The 19,033-nt window shown below is 39.4% G+C and overlaps 1 protein-coding gene across 2 annotated transcripts; it reads left to right on the top strand.

Annotated features, from left to right (window-relative positions):
• The first annotated feature begins 4,846 nt into the window (after positions 1-4,846).
• LOC138006675 (homeobox protein ceh-38-like) lies at positions 4,847-16,062 on the top strand. Of its 2 annotated transcripts, XM_068853145.1 has the most exons (3): positions 4,848-5,919; positions 11,113-11,347; positions 15,868-16,062. In XM_068853145.1, the coding sequence occupies exons 1-2, from the start codon at positions 4,971-4,973 to the stop codon at positions 11,343-11,345; spliced, it is 1,182 nt and encodes a 393-aa protein (XP_068709246.1). In that variant the 5' UTR covers positions 4,848-4,970; the 3' UTR covers positions 11,346-11,347; positions 15,868-16,062. The 2 variants fall into 2 exon arrangements, with proteins under 2 accessions (XP_068709254.1, XP_068709246.1); XM_068853153.1 differs by lacking the exons at positions 11,113-11,347; positions 15,868-16,062 and adding an exon at positions 7,689-11,091 and having other exon boundaries at positions 4,847-5,919.
• Positions 16,063-19,033: the final 2,971 nt, after the last annotated feature.

The following is a 19,033-nucleotide window of genomic DNA, read 5'->3' on the forward strand; positions in this document are numbered from 1 at the left end:
GAAAGTTTTTATCCTCATCAGGCATAACAGGCGGTAAATTTGTATCCATTTGCAATTTTAAAGCTCAATAGCGTGCTTCGTTTGGAAACCAGAGCATTTTGAGTTTTTGAGTTATAGCGGTGCGTGACACGAGGCGACGATCAAGTTTATTGAGAAATATATATTTATCTCATGGTTTTGAGCCTTTTTAGAATTTAAAGCATTAGGAAAAGTGCTTAAGTACATAGCTGTCTGTTCAGTACAGATGATCACTCGCCTAGATAGCCAAAGTAAGTAACAGATGTTGACACTATTTTCCGGCCGCCATATTGGTGCACCACAGATGTGCACCAACATGGCGTTTTCATACTGGGCTCTGTAAATTTCTGCGAAACATTTCGACGAATATCTGAAGTTTGGGGAAACGCACGGGCCTAAAACTTGGAGAAGTGTCTTCTTCATTTATCTTCTACAACATCACGAAGTCTTGACTTTTTCCACGAGATGGTTTTCGATTTATTTTTTTATTGCGTGACAGTGAAAACGATCTATTTTGTTTTTGTCGCATCTTTACTTGAATCGCAGCGTGCAAATAATTTCCGGTAAAATCTGATTGGCTCACATTTATAGCATGACACATGATAACATCACTCATGACAGGTGGGCGGCAGACGACTCGTTAAGAAATCGTATCAGGCGTACTTTTTAGCGCCCTGTCTCAAGAAAAGTACCCTTGATCGCAGGTTAGTCCAGGACCTTCTCGTGGGTTCTTTCTTTTTTTCTGATTTATATAACCTGATTTCCGCTTTTTCATCCCATGGTCCCTAAAACATTTTGCCTTTTGTTGGTTGCATTGTTCTTCCGCCTATCCTAACTTTGATTTGAAAAACCTCTGACTTGGAGAGACAATAGTACCGAAATTCGTTGAGCATTGCTTGATGTCTTTCTTGTGGCTTGAAAGACCTGCAGGCAGTTAACATTCGAATTTTAAGTTCTTTTGTTATATACTCGACAGAATGTCGCCCTTCTGATTGGTCAATGACGAGTGCATCGCTACGCTATTTGACGTTGCTGGGCTGCACGGTTTTACATTAAAATGCGTTGTGTGAACAATGAGAGCTTTCCTGATTTTCTTTTGACTGAATCATTTGGTTCTCCTCTCTACTATATTACAAAGTTCAGCTGGACTTTTCGCATTTTTACTTGATTGTTTTACCACTTGCATGTCCCGTTTCGACGTTTGTCATTATTCCGTTTTTCCTTTGGCTGGATTGTTTACATTTATCTTATACTATTTCATCATCAAGTTGCTTAATAACCGTTTGTACTTTAGCGGTATCAATTTAAAGTGTCTCCTTGCATACGGTGAGAGCTACTGAAATTTAAACTGACCAATCAGAATTCAGCGAGAGGGAAAAACTGTGCTATCCTTGTGCTATCCGACGTCACGCCAATTGTTTACATTCTGATTGGTTAGATCGGTGGACATTCGCTCAACCTTCTGTTGTGACTTACTTGACCGTCGCTTCTTTGAACTCAGCGAGACAGAAATGACTCATTGTTCTGGCAATCAATTTGCCAATCCACTTTATCCAGTTTATGGATTGGTCTAGCATGTGATTAACAACCAGGATCGCTTTTGAACTTTATTCTGTAGAAGAAGAAGACGTTGCTGAGTGAACATTTTTACGACGAAATCCCTTGGTTTGTACTGTTCAGCACTTTTATTTCCGATAACTGATCAATCACATTTGGTCGTCTGACCTTATGAAGTTTTTTCAGCTCTTGTTTGTGTCCATCATGATCGAACTTCAGGTGAAGCGCTATGCTGCTTTATGCCAACTTCGGTGGCTTGTGATGAGCTTGCCTGCTGCCCAAATTGTTGTTGTATTTGGGCAAGATTGGTCTTGGGTTGGAACTTAATAGTGAGGGGAACAATTTTTCGTTCATCTGCTGTGCCAGACAACAAACAATCCTGTCGGGTGTTCCATTTGCTTGGTGAGTCTTGCACGACCATCGTCTATCAGATCTGGATTGGAGTTTTCTTTCAGTGATTACAACTTGCGATCGTTCTGCAAACATCTACGTAGCATGCAGCACTTTTTAGTGACTCGAGGATCCCCGGCCCGTTTTGCTGTTTTAAACGGAGTCCTGCCTTTTGTGATCTTTTGTGAGCTGTTTGTCTTCCGTGCTTGTACTTTTTCGTTTGTTCCTGGTGGCACAAAGTAACTTTGATGATTTCAAAGGACTTGAATCCTTAATTGAATTAGCGATTTTTTTATTAAGGAACGATTAAGTGAATGGTACACAAAATTAGGAGAAACTGTTGGTTGAATAGACCATATTTGTAGACATAATTATCTACCCAGTTTAAGTACTTAGCTCAACAAGTTGTTTGGCTCCACAAGTTTCAGTTTCAGGCCAGGTACCCGAATTCACCCAGGTACTGTTGCACACTACCATAGTTCTTTGGAAATTGAATAGCTCTTTGAACACCTGGTTGCTTGACAAGAAACTTGATGTGTTTGTTCTCTACATTGGTGAATGCAGCCACTAACTGTCCATTGTGGATAAACTCCAGACCAACTCTTCTTTCAATTTAATCTTTGTTCTTCGCAGGGCATCAATAATGATGTCCCTTGTACAATGTTAGTTTAAAGAGTTTGCCCCATTTCATAGGGCACTGTGGTTGCCAGATTCACTTTCAAACTTATCATGGAAATGTAAATCAATACCTGTGAAGAGTCAGTCCCTTGAATTGTTGATAGAAAATTTATTTAAATGCATATTGAAACATCAGTTGAGGAATATTTTTTTTCCCACTTTGTGAACCTAACATACATTGCTGCCATTTGTTTATTGCTTGGTCATTCAATGTCTTGATCACATCAAGTAATTTGTTTTTTAGGTATTGTGTATCTAATCTAAAAACTTAACTGTTTGCTTTTTGGAGCCCTTTTGTGGCATATTTAGATAGGAAGGAAATGTTCCACATTTTATGGTAAATAGTTCTGCATAGTTTTAAGGAACATTGCAGCCAAATCTAATTGAATATGAGACTAAAATATGCTGTTTGACATTTTGTGAATTTAAAGACTATTAATATTGTTTGCGCTTGTTTTAAAAGGCTTAAGGTTGGCACTCAAAAGTGTTCCTTCTATGATCTTATTCTGTAAAGATTACCTTCGGAGAATTGGATCAAGGCCAGTTTTTTCTTCTAGCTTCTTTCCCCAGTGCCCTCTGAGAATGGAGTTGATTTGGTTTTGCCCAATGTTGAAAGATGAAACAATGCCTAAACCAGCCAGCCACAAGGAATACTTCATGGTGCTTTTTTACAAACATGGGCATGAGGGTGCTCGTAAGCATCTGAGCATTGTTTCGCATGCTTAAGTGTTATTGTAAATAATCTATTTCTCTAAGAGAGTGTTCTTTTCTTGTTGGTCATTCAAAACTTGTTGGAATAGCTTGTTTGAGCTGTTGGATAGACGCAGAACATTTGATGAGGCCCTCCTGGGGAGAGGAGTCCTTGTTCCCTTTACATATTTGCTTGTGTTTCCTTGTTCCCCAAATTACTTTCAAACTTGTTCCCAGCTTTTTGATCCCTAAAATTTAAATTGGTTTTCTTCCCTTGTTCCCTAAAATATTTTGATATTGTTAAAAAAACCAGCGAGGAACATTAAATTTTAGTTACCTAAATTTTGAAATTTTAGATACTAGATATTTTATTCATATTCTTACATTTTTATGTATGTATTTCTTTTTTTCTTTAATATTATTTTGTGGAAAACCTGTAAAATAGCTTCAGCTAAGTGTTTCTATCCACGTTAAATAAAGATTATGTATGTATGTATGTATGTTACTCTGTTCCCCAGTTTAAATTAGCCATGTTCTTTTCTTCCCCAAACCCCCGGGAGTGCCTCTTTGTTGAACTTGATGTTGATTCTCTTATTGGCCTAATAGCAATTCACTGTTGAATTGCAAGACACAGCAAGTTCTTATTTGGGATTGAGGGAAAAATAAATTTTCGCACAATAAAAGAAACACAATTTTGACTGCCCCTTCTAGATCTTGCTCTTTTCAGACATGAACCAGGTTGTTTGCACCTTTCTGGCGACCTGCGGGAGGGCAAGCTCTAGAAACTCTGCCTTAGCGAGCCTTCCACTGAAAAACTTTCCAAGTCTGGCTTTCCGGTGTTAGGGGCCGAGGTTTTTGTGCAAAATTCATCAGCGGCTTCCTTGCAGCTTCTAAAAGGTGTTCCTTCGGGCAATGGTTAGTAAACGTTTTGTAGTGCTTATACAAATTTTCGCTACTTGAAAATGTATGTTCACCGAAAAAAATATCAGCTTGACAATTTTTCTTTCCCGATACTCCATTTAAAATAAACGTGAGCGCCATTAGTAATAAAGGGCCAGAAAACCATTTAAAACATTTTGTGGCAATTTTTTTGTAAACAAACTTGGGTTGTCGGCGAGCAGAATTCGTACGTGACCTGTTGTGCTTTGGCTTTTATTTGTGCTTTTTCTAACTATTCTAAGACGAATTCAGGCTGGTATTTTCGAATCAAGTGCAAGAAGACGGCAAAACCGTATCGATATTTATTTGAGTTAACTTCGCGAATAAAGACTTTGACCGCGTCCTTGCGTAGATCAACAACAATGTCATTTACGAACAACCGAAATGCACTGTTTCCGGTGAAGGGGCAAATGATTGACAGGATAGCACGGTTTTGACTGCCGCGCGCACTGCGGGCGCAGGTTCCGTATGCAAGGCTATGCTCTCTCTCAAGAAAATAAAAAAGGGAAAAAGTGAACGAGAGGGAAATGGGTACTGATAAACGCCCATCAACAAGGAGTGGTTGCAAAGTAGACATATATTTGCATATTAGGTTCCCGTCGTATGAGGGGAGGGTCTGTCTCTTCGTCAAAGATTTCGTAAAAACCTGCAATATCTTCCGTTATTTCATTTATTTGGTTGTGAGGCAACTTTTTACAATGATTGATGGTGAAAATTCTTCCACAAATTTGGTCTCCTCGCCCTCAGACGCGGCTGTGCAATTGCAGGAGTTGGATCCGTTGACTCTTGGTGCATCGGAAGAAGTCAACACATCCAATGTTTGTGGCAGTAAAAGAAACAATTCCCACAGGTCGAAAACTAACGTCGGTGTTGAAAAGTTCATTCCAGGAGTATTATACTTGCGGAAGAAATCTCCTTTGAATTCTCCATATAACCTTACCTTCAACGAACATTCAATGGAAAACGAGCTCGAGCTAAACGTCAATTATAGCCTGAAAGAGGAAGCTGATGACTTAACATCGAACTGTGCAAGCGTTGAAGGTAAAACAAATGAAACAAGACGTGATGAGGCAAATACAGAGGCATCGGGGATAACAACAACTGTTGTGTCGGAGGGACTTTCGTTTATGGAAAGTACTCGAGGGATTGTTATAGTAGAAGATGTTGCTTTAGATCAGATTCATGAATTCATCACTGATCATGCTGCGAATATCCAAGATCACAACCCAAGTAATAATGTACTTTTTGAGTGCCAGTCTGTTAGAAGACGACGTACCAGCGAGGATAAAAAATATTCACAGCCGATTGGCTCTTCTGAAAATTGTGAACTTAGAGGGTCATTGCACGTAACGACGTCGTCTAGTGAAACTCTCGATAAGGAATCCTCGGAAATCTTCAGGAAAAGATTTGAAGATCTCGACACAAAAGAAATTGCAGAGGCTCTCACAAACGAACTAAAAAAATATTCAATACCACAGGCAGTTTTTGCTCGAAAAGTTTTAAATCGATCTCAAGGGACGTTAAGTGATGTTTTGAGAAAGCCAAAACCTTGGAAGGAACTCAGGGGAGGACGAGAAATTTTTCGGAAAATGAAGGAATGGTTGGATTTACCAGAAGTTAAACGGATACCACAACTTAGGACAGAAGGTGAGGGGGTTAACCAATTTGTACGGAAGGTGCTTTTGCTAATGAAGCCCTCTGTAGTCTAGGTGTAATTTTTTATTCTATGCTTTTCTGTATCAGTCAAATCAAAGTTTCCATAAGCTTTCCCCCCCCCCCCCCCCACCCCCACGGGCAACCCCCTGAGCTTTCGGTTATTCGAATCCCTCCCAGACAAATGCAGAGCAATCTAGAATACCCTGCCACTATTGTATTCTTGTAGCAGCATCCTTTGAAGAACAAGGCATACAACAATACGTGCTAGTCATACATGGTTGTATACAAATTAAGTGGACAAGCACATGTATTCTAGAATCTAGCTATAAATCCTCCTCATCAGTGCCTTTTGCAGGGGTTTCAAAATGTTTTGAACTAGGCAGCCGACTCTGGAAAAGTAGGCGGCTGCGATAACTGAGGGGCCGCAAGACCCCTGAAGCTGGAGAGGGGGGGGGGGGGGGGGTGTAGAGGCATGCTTCCCCAAAAATTTTAAAATCTAGAAGCTTGGAAATGCCATTTTCAGCATTCTAGTATTGATTTCAGCCAATGACAGTTTCATTCAAAATCTCCATTTTGAAAGGCAGAAATAAGTGAAATGAGACAGTCATGTTTCGAAATGTGGGTTTAGATTTCACTTCGCTTCCACATGTGCAAATACTCGGCAGCTGAATGAAAAAAAAAAGTTGCGCTTTGCTCAATTTAAATTGTCGCTATTAGCAGAATAATTTTAGATTTCAACACTCATGCTAGTTTGATTCAAGACCTTTCATCCTTCCTTAATAATTCAGAGGAGTATGAATCGCTTCTATAATGCATTTGGGCACCACGCGTAGCTAGACCATAATCTAACCATCCATTAACTGTTCTTTTGATAGGACTTAATTTGTACAGACAGCAAAATTTGCATTTTTCAATGAGTTTCATTTCAATAGACATGACTCCCTTAACTATCAAATCAGTCAGCAGCAGTTTATTTAAGTATCGATAAATATAATAAACAACGTAGTACCGGTAATCATAGGGTCGAGTGAAGGACAACAAAGTCCGGCAAGTTGTTAAATGATTACCAATGTGTATTGATCAAATTTCTTCACCTAACTGAGGATTGTGACATTCTGGACCCAAATGAAAAAATAGTGTGTACAGTTCGATATTGTCGTTTCTCTGCCATGCTGTCAGCTGGTAGTGATGGTAGCAACTGAAAGAAGAAGAAGAAAAAGTGATCAAATTCACCGAATGCCCAAACAAGCTTGGCCTGGCCACTTACTTACAAAGCTTACATCCTATTGCATTGAGTGTGAAGTTACTCTGCTGTCTTAAAGATTAATCGATAAGAAGCAATGCCGAGATTGTTTGTCAAAAGCTGTTTGTTATGACTAGAGTAGCCGGCGACATACGATCAAGTCGCCGGCGGAACTCCGGCAGTCACCAGCTTGTTTTGAAACCACTTCTTTTGGTAAACATTAAATTATGGATGATGAGATGTTCCTATCCATGTTGAATTTTAAGAGACCAATGTTGTTTGCAAGAGAGGCATTTGTAGCACTTCGGAACATCTGAAGGTCTTCAAAAATTGGCACAGAAACTAAATTAAGGATTTTCAAGAGCAACGTTCTGGGAGTCCTCCTTTATGGTGCAGAGTCTTGGAAGGTCTTACAATCCATATGCTATAAGATAGATGTATTCCAAACAAGATTTCTCAGGAGAATACTCAGGATTTTCTGGCCAAGAACTATCTCTAATGACAATCTTTACCGCAGAACCAACACAGCACCACTAACAGTTGAGATCAGAAAGGGGAGGTGGCAGTGGTTGGGACACATCAACAGAATGGCCCCAAATGCCATCCCCAGGGTTGCAATGAGATGGATTCCTGCTGGGAAGAGGAAAAGAGGATGTCCCAAAACGACATGGAGAAGATCAGTGGAAAAAGACGCAGGCTGGATGGACCTGGAGCCAGATTCAATGGTGGTCATCTGACAGACAGCACTGGAATTCTTTGGTGATGGCCTTATGTGCCACCTAACATGATGAGGATTAAGTAGTGTTGCTTTTAACTGTGTTAGGTTGTACATATTTTTTATGCTAGTAAACTTCATTTAGTAAACAGATTAAAGCTTTTCCAAGTCAATGTTTTCCATACAGAAATGGATAATGCACAATTCTTGTAATGACTATACCATCTGTGTAACGACAAACACATAACACAAAAACTAGGGGCTATGGCTGAATCCCCCACTCATCCCTGGCATTGACAAGTTCCCTACTTAGGGAAAACAAAAGATTGCAAAATTCCCTGCTAGAGAAGAAAACGAAGAATCATTTGCAGGAGGGAATGTTGAAGCAGTTGTTTCTATTTTGACTAAGTTGCCCAATATCACCACAGTGGAAGAGATGAACATTTTTCAGTGATGCCCTGGGACACTGGTGATTGCCCAAGTTCAATTTCTAGTGCTGGTGCTCTGTCAACTTACTAGAGGAAGGCATTCCTGTACGCTTCTCATGTACGTTGTAGCTCTGCAAGGACTAGGTGTGGAGATAAGATGCTCAAAAACTAACATTTGATTTGAATTGCATTAATTTGATTTCTTGTTGGGGTGCAGCAATGGAATAGTGATGAGAGCACTCGCCTCCCACCAATATGGCCCGGGTTCGATTCCCAGACTTGGCGTCATATGTGGGTTCAGAGTTTGTTAGTTCTCTACTCTGCACTGAGAGGTTTTCTCCGGGTACTCCGGTTTCCCCTCTCCTCAAACACCAACATTTGACTTGATTTGCGTTACTTGTTAATTTCAGTTTACAGTGTCCCCAATTAGTGCTCCAGTGCTAGAAGACTTGACATTTAAATAAAGTTCCTTTCCTTTCCTTTCCTTTCGTGCACACCTCCAATGCTTGAGTGAACAAGTGACCAGATATTGAATAGGTACTTTATTAAGTCAAAGGTAGCATACACTGTAGTGTGTGATTTTGTTTCTGCTAAAACAAATGGGTTACTTGCTTTTGTTTTGCACGATTCAAGACTGTAGAAAACTGGTACCATATTTACCGGTACTTGTGTACTGAAGTCGACCCTTTATGACCTAAAAATCATCCCAAAAAACTGTCCTCGACTTATACTCAAGTCATACTGATAGCCTGATTGGTGGCCTTTAGGTAGAACTATCAGATAATTAGCACAGCAATTGCCTATAAAAATCTGCATAAAAATCAACTTTATAAAACAAGATCCGATTGTCTTAGTGTTAAATGAGCTTGGCTGGGCATCTCGTTGTCAACAGGAAAGTTTGGAGTAACCAAAAAATGTAAGTGGGTTAAATGCAAACCTCTGGACATGCCTCTTAGACTGCTGTCATATTTGTAACTTTTCAGATCAGGCATTTTTAGTACAGCGAACTGACGTTTGTTTCACTTCATTGAACAATCTCAGTAGCTTAGTGACCAGCCAAACGTTTGCCAAGGTGGTGGTTTATTTACCTTTTTTCAAATTCTTTGGTCTTTTCATCTACATGTACATCTCCTTTTTATGTCAATGTTAAGATAAAGGTTATTTTCAAATAAGAAGATTTAATTTTCAACATGGCTCACATGAAAAGATAGAAAACACTTCCTCAAGTAAACTGAAATACTTGTGTCATTGCATGTTACAAGAGGTGATAAACTTCACTTACAGCAGTTTCTTTGTGTCCACTTTAATTGCAAAACAATTCTCATAAATGTGACATTGACTTTTAGGAGAAATTACATTGATGTGTGTGTTTCAGCTTTTTAGGCAGAAATTAAGAAAAATCAGTTTTTAGGCCTTGAAAATGGTGACAGATTTAAAGGTGTTTAAAGTACAGGTTACTTTCCACAGGTCATTCGTTAGAAGATCTTTACTATAATGCTAAACTTATGCCTCGTTAGGCCTAATATTTGCTATATTGAAGGTTTTGGGTTGCTTCAGTATTGGTAAAACAATGACTTATAATGAGTGACCTGTGGAGTGTGATATGTCTTTTAAACCTGCTGTGAAAATGGGGGGTCAGCTTATACACGAGTAAATACAGTAATTTGATTCCTTGTATTTAATATTTTGTGAAAAAAAGTTGAAGTTTCGTAGTAATGAGAGGGAACATTTAAAGATACTAATTCATATTCTCTGTTAGTTTCAAGTGTATTCTATGTATTTATAATTTTGTAATAAATTATTCCACGAGCTACGTGTACACAACAGAATGAACTGGGACACTTAACATGAGTAGTCAACAAATCAATCATTACATTGTGAATCAAATCAACTGTTGACAGGTAACATGGGAGAGTTTCTCTGCACTTTGCATGTAGATAAGTTCACTACCCTGAAAACTATGTCGGATCACTCCAGCATGGTATCGCTCTGCAAGGCCTTGCGTTCAGTAAGAGGCATTTTCCACTCAGTTAACATTTCAGGAGTCTCAGTTGGAATGGTCCATTTTGGTTCGTTTTAACCGGTCAGACCAAAATGTCCCTTTCTGTAGGGCCAATCAAGTCGTTGTTGTGTTTGTGACAAACTCTCACTGGTTGGGGCTTGGGTTTGGTTTGTGAAACAGGAAATTAACATGGCATGGGCACATGGAATTGCTGACATTTCAAAGTGAAATTTCTGTTGAACAGAACCACTTTGTAAGACAGGGCCAATTTATTTCCTCATTTCAAAGGGCTGGAAATTCGAACTATTACATGTATGCAGACGTCATTGCAAAAAACTGAAACAAAGATTACCTTCACAGTTCAGAATTCTACCAACTGAGGCAGAAGGGCAGATCTAGGAGAAGGTGCTTACCCCCTCCCTTCCCCCACCTGATATGACCTGTTGCTTTCTAAAATAAGTAGTATTCTGTAAAAAAATAAATAATACCCAACACCTGTCAGTTAAGTCTTTTTTAGGGGTGCACTCCCTTATAAGAAAAATCCTGAATCAGTCAGTCCCTGGTCTCTGGTAGCAACCAACAAACTTCAATCTCATGAGACAGTAAGTTTGTTATTGTAAACTGGAATGCTTTGGTGAATAATTTTTGTGATCCCTTTCTCAAAAATGAATATTTCTCTTGGCAATGATATCATGCTCCCTGGATGGTGATCCAACATCCAAACGATGACCTGGCTTTTCTTTCCTCAGTTTCTTGATTGATATTAATTTTCTGTCTCTTTCTTGATGTTGCAAAGCTGCTTTGGAGCTTGATGCAAAAGCAAGAAGACCAGACCTTAATGGCCATGGATCGAAAAAGTCAAGGCTTCATTTCACAGCTTCTCAAAAGAGAGCACTGTTTGCTATTTTCAAGGAAACTAAGAAGCCCTCAAAGGAAATGCAGAATGCACTTGCTGAAGAACTGGGCCTTGAAAGGGGAACTGTGGCAAACTTTTTTATGAATGCGAGACGAAGGCATCCAGATGTTTAAAGGTATGTACAATACCTCTGGGAATGACTACATTCCTCTTCATTACGACCATCTACATGAGCGTCTTTATAGTTAAATGCTTTGGAAAAAAGTACTTGACTACATGTAGTCACAAAGTGATCTGTCTTCATCTGTTTTGTGTTTAGGCAAATTTGTCTTTTCCCTGAGAAGAGGTCAGGGCTATCAAGCATTAGTATATATATTGCACATCCTTAAAGTGCACCTAACCCCAAGATATTTTTTTCGCTAAAATGAATCTTTGCACCTGTTCGAAACGCATTGCGGCCATCTTTCCATTATACTAACAAATCCTGTCATTTTATAGGCTTCAAAAGTTGCAAAAAACGAAGCATCTTTTTTTCACGACCGAGTCAGAAGGGGAGTGGGTCTATTCATGATTTGACGTCACAATCTACTTTGCATGCATTTTTACAAAGAGTTAATGCAATGTAAATCAGTTTCTGATGTCAAATCAGGAATAGACCCACTCCCCTTCTGACTCGGTTGTGAACAAAAGATGCTTGGATTTTCGCAACTTTCGAAGCCTATAAATTGGCAGGATTTGTTAGAAAAAGGAAAAAAATGGCCGAAATGCGTTTCGAACAGGTGCAAAGATTCATTTTAGCGCAAAAAATATTTTGGGGTTAGGTGCACTTTAAAAGATTTGTGCTAATGAATCAGAAATTTGAATGTTGGGAACAGTTTTCATCATTCCTTAAATTTTGAACCTATTGACGTCTTTCTCATCAACTATATTTTTATTGGTACTCTTTCACGGTACCTAACTGTAATATTATTAGGGAATTTCCAATGACAGTGAGCCACGTCCTGTTGCCTTGGGTGTCTTGCCACTATCTCCAAATTGTCCGCCTCATTACAGATCAAATTGTTATTATTATTGTTAATTTTATTCTCAGTATCCTTGCTGATCTTCCTGGGTAAATATCAAACGTTTCTTATTATTATTATTATGATCATCATCATCATCATCATTATCATTGTTATTATTATTATTAATGGTAATTGGACTGAATAGAGTACTATTCAGAGAGTAATCGGTCGAGTGATTTGCGCGAGGCCTACCGGTATTTGAAATCTGTACGACACAAAGTTCTATTATCAATTAATCGTAACTATGACAAAATGCGAGAAGATTATGGTGTTAAAATTTTTATAGCCTAACCAGCTCAACTTTTCTTAGTTTTTTTAAAGGGGTGCTGTGATGAAAAAATCAAATCTTTTTTCTTTGGATTTCAAAACTATGTTAACTAAACAACAAGTGACCCAAGTTTTAAGCCTTAATTTAAAAAAAGACACTTGTATATTTTACTGGAATTTTCCTATTTAATGGTCCGCCATTACTAACTTTAAAATCTTGAGATAGCTGGTTGAGGAGAAAATGACGTCAATGACTCACTAGATTAAGAATACAATGCGTTTGAATGCGACTGAATTAATATGCTGCACGGGAGTTTCGGGCTTTCAGATTTTTAAACTCTTGTTTTGCATACAGTACATAACAAACTGCATTTACACGGTGAAATTGAAGTTATTGAGTGAATGACGTCACTTTTCCCTAGATCCAACCCTCTGAGGTCCAGTCGGTCAGTTTTAAACATGAGTAATGGCGGACCGTGTATTCCAAAACTTAAGTAAGATAAGTAAACAGCCTTTGGATGAAACAATTTCTCAAAATTTTGCCAGTCAGGTGTTAAGTAAACACACTTTCAAAATCTGCAGAATAAAAGGAAGTGGTATTTTGATCATAGTACCTCTTTAAAAGCTCTGGAAAAAGATAACATTTTGCATTTGATGATTCACTTATAAATAGGGTAACGTTCTTCAGTAATCCAAGAGCTCATGCTGTCCCATTATTCTTAGAAACAAAATGTATGACGTTCATAATAATCTTGCTCCCAGTAACATTAAGAATATGTTCAAGAAACCGTCTTTTGTCCATAGTCACCGGACTGGATCTGTTACTAACGAGAATTAGTATCACCCAACTAGTGGACCAATGTAAATCCTGCATTTTAATTGGCTACGCTACTAGCGGACTATTAGTAATAGTCATCGAGTAGCGAAAAGCGTGACGCTTTCTTTCGTTTTATTCCCTAATAATTATTTCTTAAACTTGCATTTGCTAACTTTGTTATTGCCTTTTCGGCTTCGCCTCATGGGCTATTGACCCGTAGCCCTTGCGGGCTACGGGTCTAATTGTTAAAATTATTATGTTGAGCAAGCTAGAACTGAAAATATGAAAAGAGCCTTCTCTATCTCAGGTGCCTTAATTTGGAACTGCATTTCACTCTCTATCAAAACACTAAATAAAAATCAATTTAAACGCAAACTAAAGAATAATCTCCTTGAAATCCTGAAAAACGAGGCCGATTATTTAAGAATTTGTGATATACGATTACAATTCTCAAAATCATAACATTGTAGTTTCTCCCAGTATCGAGTACAGTCCGCATCCCGGTCTCACTCTGGATATAAATTTACTACACGACAAACTAGATTGCTTCTAGGTTTGTTCCTTGAATATAATTTATGGGACTACAGAGCTGCAAATAATTTCCCGGCCGGCGCTGGTCAAATTGTCCGGTCAAACCTATTTTTGCTCGAACGTATCCCATTTTTGGTCGGACAAACATTGAGTACGTCTTATCGCTATAAAGTGCCCCCTCCTCCCTTCACATGATGTTTAAATGTGAAAGAAGTAAATTTTCAAAGCATTTATTGTACATGAGCATCAATCTCAATGCAGGAAAAATGGAACGCATGGTACAGCAAAATCAGTATCACATTTGTGCGTACTACTGTTGCTTCAGTTCTACGTCTTATATACGGTTAGTTATGAAGTTGATGAAATTGACTGAGGCTTGCAATCTAGTCGATTTTCATCACAGTACAAGCTAACTGACATCTGTCAGGGTTCTATCTAGGATTTATCGTTTGGGGGAGAAGTCCCGAGTGGCCGAAGGCCACGAGCTTACTAGGGGGGTCCGGGGGCATCCTCCCTAGGAAATTTTTTGAAATGAATATGCGCTGAGATGCAATCTGGTGCATTTTGAGACACAATTTTGAAATGTTGCAGTAGCATTTTATTTTATTTTTTAGTCGTGATCACGTTCTGACAATGTTAAACTGAGCTCCGATATTTGCTAACGTGAAAAGGAGAGTTACCCGACACGTCTAATTCCACAAATATTTGTACATACTCGTTGACTTGTTAGTACGTGAATAAAATAAATAAACTCAACAACAGCACTTTCCCAATGCTCGTAACTACTGCAAAATTCTAGATAACTGTAAACCTGTAAATAAAAACTGACCGCGGTAGATGCGTCTGTTAACTGACAATGAGTCTAATCGAGTGTGAAAAATACTGGTAAACAAATCATGGCAATTGATCTTTGGAAAATCTCCCTGATCAATTCAGGATCTAAATGTACTTTCCTTCTTTAAAAAGTTGAATTGAAATTGAATTGAATTACAAAGCCAGTTTGCGCTTCTTTACACTTTTGTAATGATCAACCACTGACTCCAGGACGTAATCTGACAACTGGTCAGGACCTTCGATGCAAATGCGCATAGTGTGTTTAAGTGCATCCGCACCGAGCCTACTGCGGAGCCTTGTTTTAATTAGTTTCATGGCGCTGAAGGAACGCTCAACAATGGCTGTTGTCACCGGTAATACATTTACAATCGTGACTACCTTTGCCAAGTTCATGTGCACTGATCTCGTTGCGTCTGGATGATTTTTCCGGTATAGTTACTTATATACTGTAATGATAACAATATTTTTTGGGGGGAAGCTGGGCGTTTTGGGGGGGAAGCTTCTACCCCTCAATTACCCTAGATAGAACCCTGTCTGTAAGACCCGCTAATTTGCGGTGACGACTAGGTAAATGACAAAGCGAAAATGTGCAACGACTACTACGAATCCATTTATTAAAAGGTCTTGGTCTGGTAGTTAAGTATCCGTCTTTTCCCCTCCTTTTTCACAAACACCAATAACATTGAACCTTTAAATATTTAAAAATTGAAACCCTAAATTTTTTCCCTACCAGCGTAAACGACCGGACGAATTGTCAGGCCATCTAAGGATTTGACAAGACAAAACTTATTTTTGACCGGACATTGTCCGTTGAGCGGCCGTTATTTGCAGCCACTATTAAATTTTCTTTTTTCCTCTTTTGCCCGCCTCGAATAGTCTCGCTAACTGCGGGCAAAAGTCTGTAACTTAGAATTTTTTTTAGATCTAAAAAAGAATTGTTGTTGTTGATTCAAGTACAACTAGGGAACGCTTGATGACGCGCACAACTGTCCAATTGCAAGGTGTCAGGGCTGTTGATAACCAAATAAATTCGAGAATTTTGTAATAGTTAGGATTAATATAAAAAAAACAACAGAAGAGCTGCTCCAAAATATAAAAAAGTAGGTTGCGAGAGGTGCAGTGTAGAGTAGAGTTCTTTGTTTCACTTTGTTCATCCTAAGTATCGTATACTTTCTCTTTAAGCATTTCCTGGACAGGATGTCTACTCACTATTGATGTCAACTGTTCCAGCGGAATCATTTTAGGAGAGTGGAAAACTGTTCAGCTACGGAGCAACATGCAGATGTTTAGACTTGCGTGACCACATTAAAGGTGTTCGCATACAAGATCAAGTTGTTAAAGATAGAGTCGGCATAAAAGGCCAGGTTAAAAAGCCAGGGTGGGGAGGGGGGGGGGGGGGGGGCTTTGATTATGAAGAGGCGTGGATGCTCGTCGGACATTTTTCAATTAAACCCCAAAAGGAGACCAGTCTGGGTGTGGCCCAGATTTTTTTTACCCCTAAATGAGACCATATTTAAAACATATTATATATATATATATTTTTAGTATAATTACATACTAGATAATTCTTGAAAATTCTCTCCGCTGATTGGTTCACCTCAGGCTTGGCGAACATCGGTGAATAAAAAACTCGACTTTGTCTAGGTTCGTCTCTTCGTATCAGTGATATTCACTTAATAATTGTTACATATTTCTTCGCGTGCATCCCTAAACGATACCTTCACGGCTACATATGATAGCCTTTTGGTTTTGCCCAGAACTCCCTATTATCTTACTTCATCAACTGGGCTGAATTTTTTTCAATTATTTGCAACGAGCCCTCAGCTGCTGTACTAGTTGGTTTTTCGAGCAACTTCCCGCCAATTTTTAGTCCCAAAAGTTGCAAGAAACATTTCCTGATGTGATATATATCCTGTGTCGGCGAACAATTCTCTGTTTTTTTTCTTCTTCTTTCCCTTTTTTGACTCAATTTCTTGTGAGAGGTTAAAGTAAGTTCTACCTTACACAGGTAACAGCACTTGAGCATTCGCAAGGTAACAACTTTTGCGCGACACCAAATACGATTTACATATTATTTAACATGAGAGTCTGGTTCCTTCTGCAGGTACCGGTGCACAGGTTACGTAAAACAAAAGAAACAAAAGACAGAAAACAAAACGACTCCAAATAAAAGACTAGTCCCTAGTGACCAAAAATACAGGGGTTTCCGGTACATGCAGAAAGACCCGAGAGTCTTCTGTAAAAACTGTAGGAGTATCATCTTATGATAATTGATTGGTGATTAAAGAATTAGTTATTATTTTTAATTAATTTTCGTGAGGCCGAAGCTGTTAGACTATTCACACGCGCTCCCTTTTTGCTTCGGAGAGATCTGCGTGTGAAACTAGTGGACGCAGAGTGAACCCATATATCATCATATCGTATATCTTTATTTACCCTCGGATTTTAGAGTAGCTTGGTGTACATGCAGCTAATCTCTCTGAGAATTTACCCTCCCAACAATGACACACCACAGAAGACAGACCACAACACCGGAAAATACATGCCCAACTCTTTGCGGCAAGTTTGCGGGTTGAGGATTATGAACATTGAAAAGATGTGACGCGGGGCCTACGGTTTATCGTCCTTATCCGAGAAGACTAGAGAGTCTAACCATTTGCAGATGTCATTACAAAGGCAGCACTTTCTCTTCAGTTATTTAAAGACCCTGAGTGTTGGTCCGGCTGTAGTTGAACTCACGACCTCCCGCGTGACAGCCCAGTGCATGCCCCAACCCATTTTCGTCCCTAGATGCCGCGATTTTATTCGGTCTGTTGCCTGGTTCAGGCATCCGTAGATCGTGAACTTCCGGTTCGCCAAAAGGTCCTTGTTCCCAGATTGACTGAAAGGTGTCTATTGGGACGACGCGGCCTCAGATAACTTGAAGCTTTTGGCCACGCAACTGTGGGGAAAAAATCGAAACAAATATCTTTAAATAACTCAGTGAGTGGTATAGTGCTGTGGTTGATCGGTTTTAGCTGACTCACCGACCAGGTGATCCATCCATCAACGCAATAGCAGACTCTTGCGAGAGAATCCAGGCAGTAGTTTGTTCAGTCGATTGCAAGAAAAGAGCTTTCAAAAGATGAGCTTTATCACTTAAGCAGCCACGGCTTCGACCGTTGATAACAAACTGAGCCTCCCCGGGGTAGCAGACCGTAGGTTGTCAGCCTCAAATTTCTTTATTCCTCTGGGTCTCCCGACATGAATGAATTGACTCAGTCGTCCAATCACAGTCACGCCTCACATATTGGCGAAGGCCGCGAAGCGTTTAAAGGTAAGCGGGTTAGCGAGAATGAAAGCAGTAGTTTACAAACTGAGGAGAATAACAAAGTTCTTTGGTGTAAGTCATGTTAATTTTGCGCATTCATGCAATAGGACTTTGTACGCAATAGGCTGTTCGCGATCGTAACTTTGTTTATCAAGCCTTCAAGGAATTAACACGCCATTAAATTTTGTATTGTGCTACGAATATTTTGTGGCTGGACTTACTGAAATACACGAAAGATATTAAGCATCGTGAAATGGGAACTCGGAAAAATCCGAGCCCCAGTCACGACCCTCCGTGACTTACTAAGCAAATGAAATTTAACTATTAGCATCTGAGAGAACATATCAAGTGAAGCTATGAGCTTCGCAGTTGTTGAAAAATGCAGGACTTCAACGGGATTTGAACCCGTGACCTCGCGATACCGGTGCGACGCTCTAACCAACTGAGCTATGAAACCATCAAATCCCGTTGAAGACCTGAATTTTTTTCAGGCTTCTCTACGCAATTGCAAAAACTACGTTCATAGCTTCACTTGATTTCATATCCGCAGTTTATATATGATCCAATTCATATATCATTTCATTGTTGACACATTCTTCGGGGAAACATTAGAACCCACAAATGACCAGCTCCCGACGTCAATGGCTTCATAGCTCAGTTGGTTAGAGCGTCGCACCGGTATCGCGAGGTCACGGGTTCAAATTCCGTTGAAGTCCTGAAATTGTCAGGCTTCTCTACGCAATTGCAAAAATTGCATTCACAACTGCGAAGATCATAGCTTCACTTGATTTCATATCCGCAGTTCATATATGATTCAATTCATATATCATTTCATTGTTGAGAGAACATAGTCTTGTCGGGAGACCCGGGGAAACAAAGAAATTTGCGGTTGACGAACTACGGTCTGTCACTCCGGTAAGGCTCAGTTTGTTATCAACGGTCGAAGCCGTGGCCACTTAAGTGATAAAGCGCATCTTTCGAAATTAAGCTGTTTTCTTGGGTTTAGTGAACAAACTACCGCCTGAGATCGCTTGCAGG

This window comes from Montipora foliosa, chromosome 1, assembly GCF_036669935.1.
Source record: "Montipora foliosa isolate CH-2021 chromosome 1, ASM3666993v2, whole genome shotgun sequence".
In the NCBI taxonomy this organism is placed as follows: Eukaryota; Metazoa; Cnidaria; class Anthozoa; order Scleractinia; family Acroporidae; genus Montipora; species Montipora foliosa.

Excerpts from the sequence above, each read along its gene's own strand:
- LOC138006675 (XM_068853145.1), top strand. The coding sequence starts at position 4,971 with ATGATTGATGGTGAAAATTCTTCCACAAATTTGGTCTCCTCGCCCTCA. Across the intron at positions 5,920-11,112 it reads ACCACAACTTAGGACAGAAG|CTGCTTTGGAGCTTGATGCA; the intron begins GTGAGGGGGTTA and ends GATGTTGCAAAG.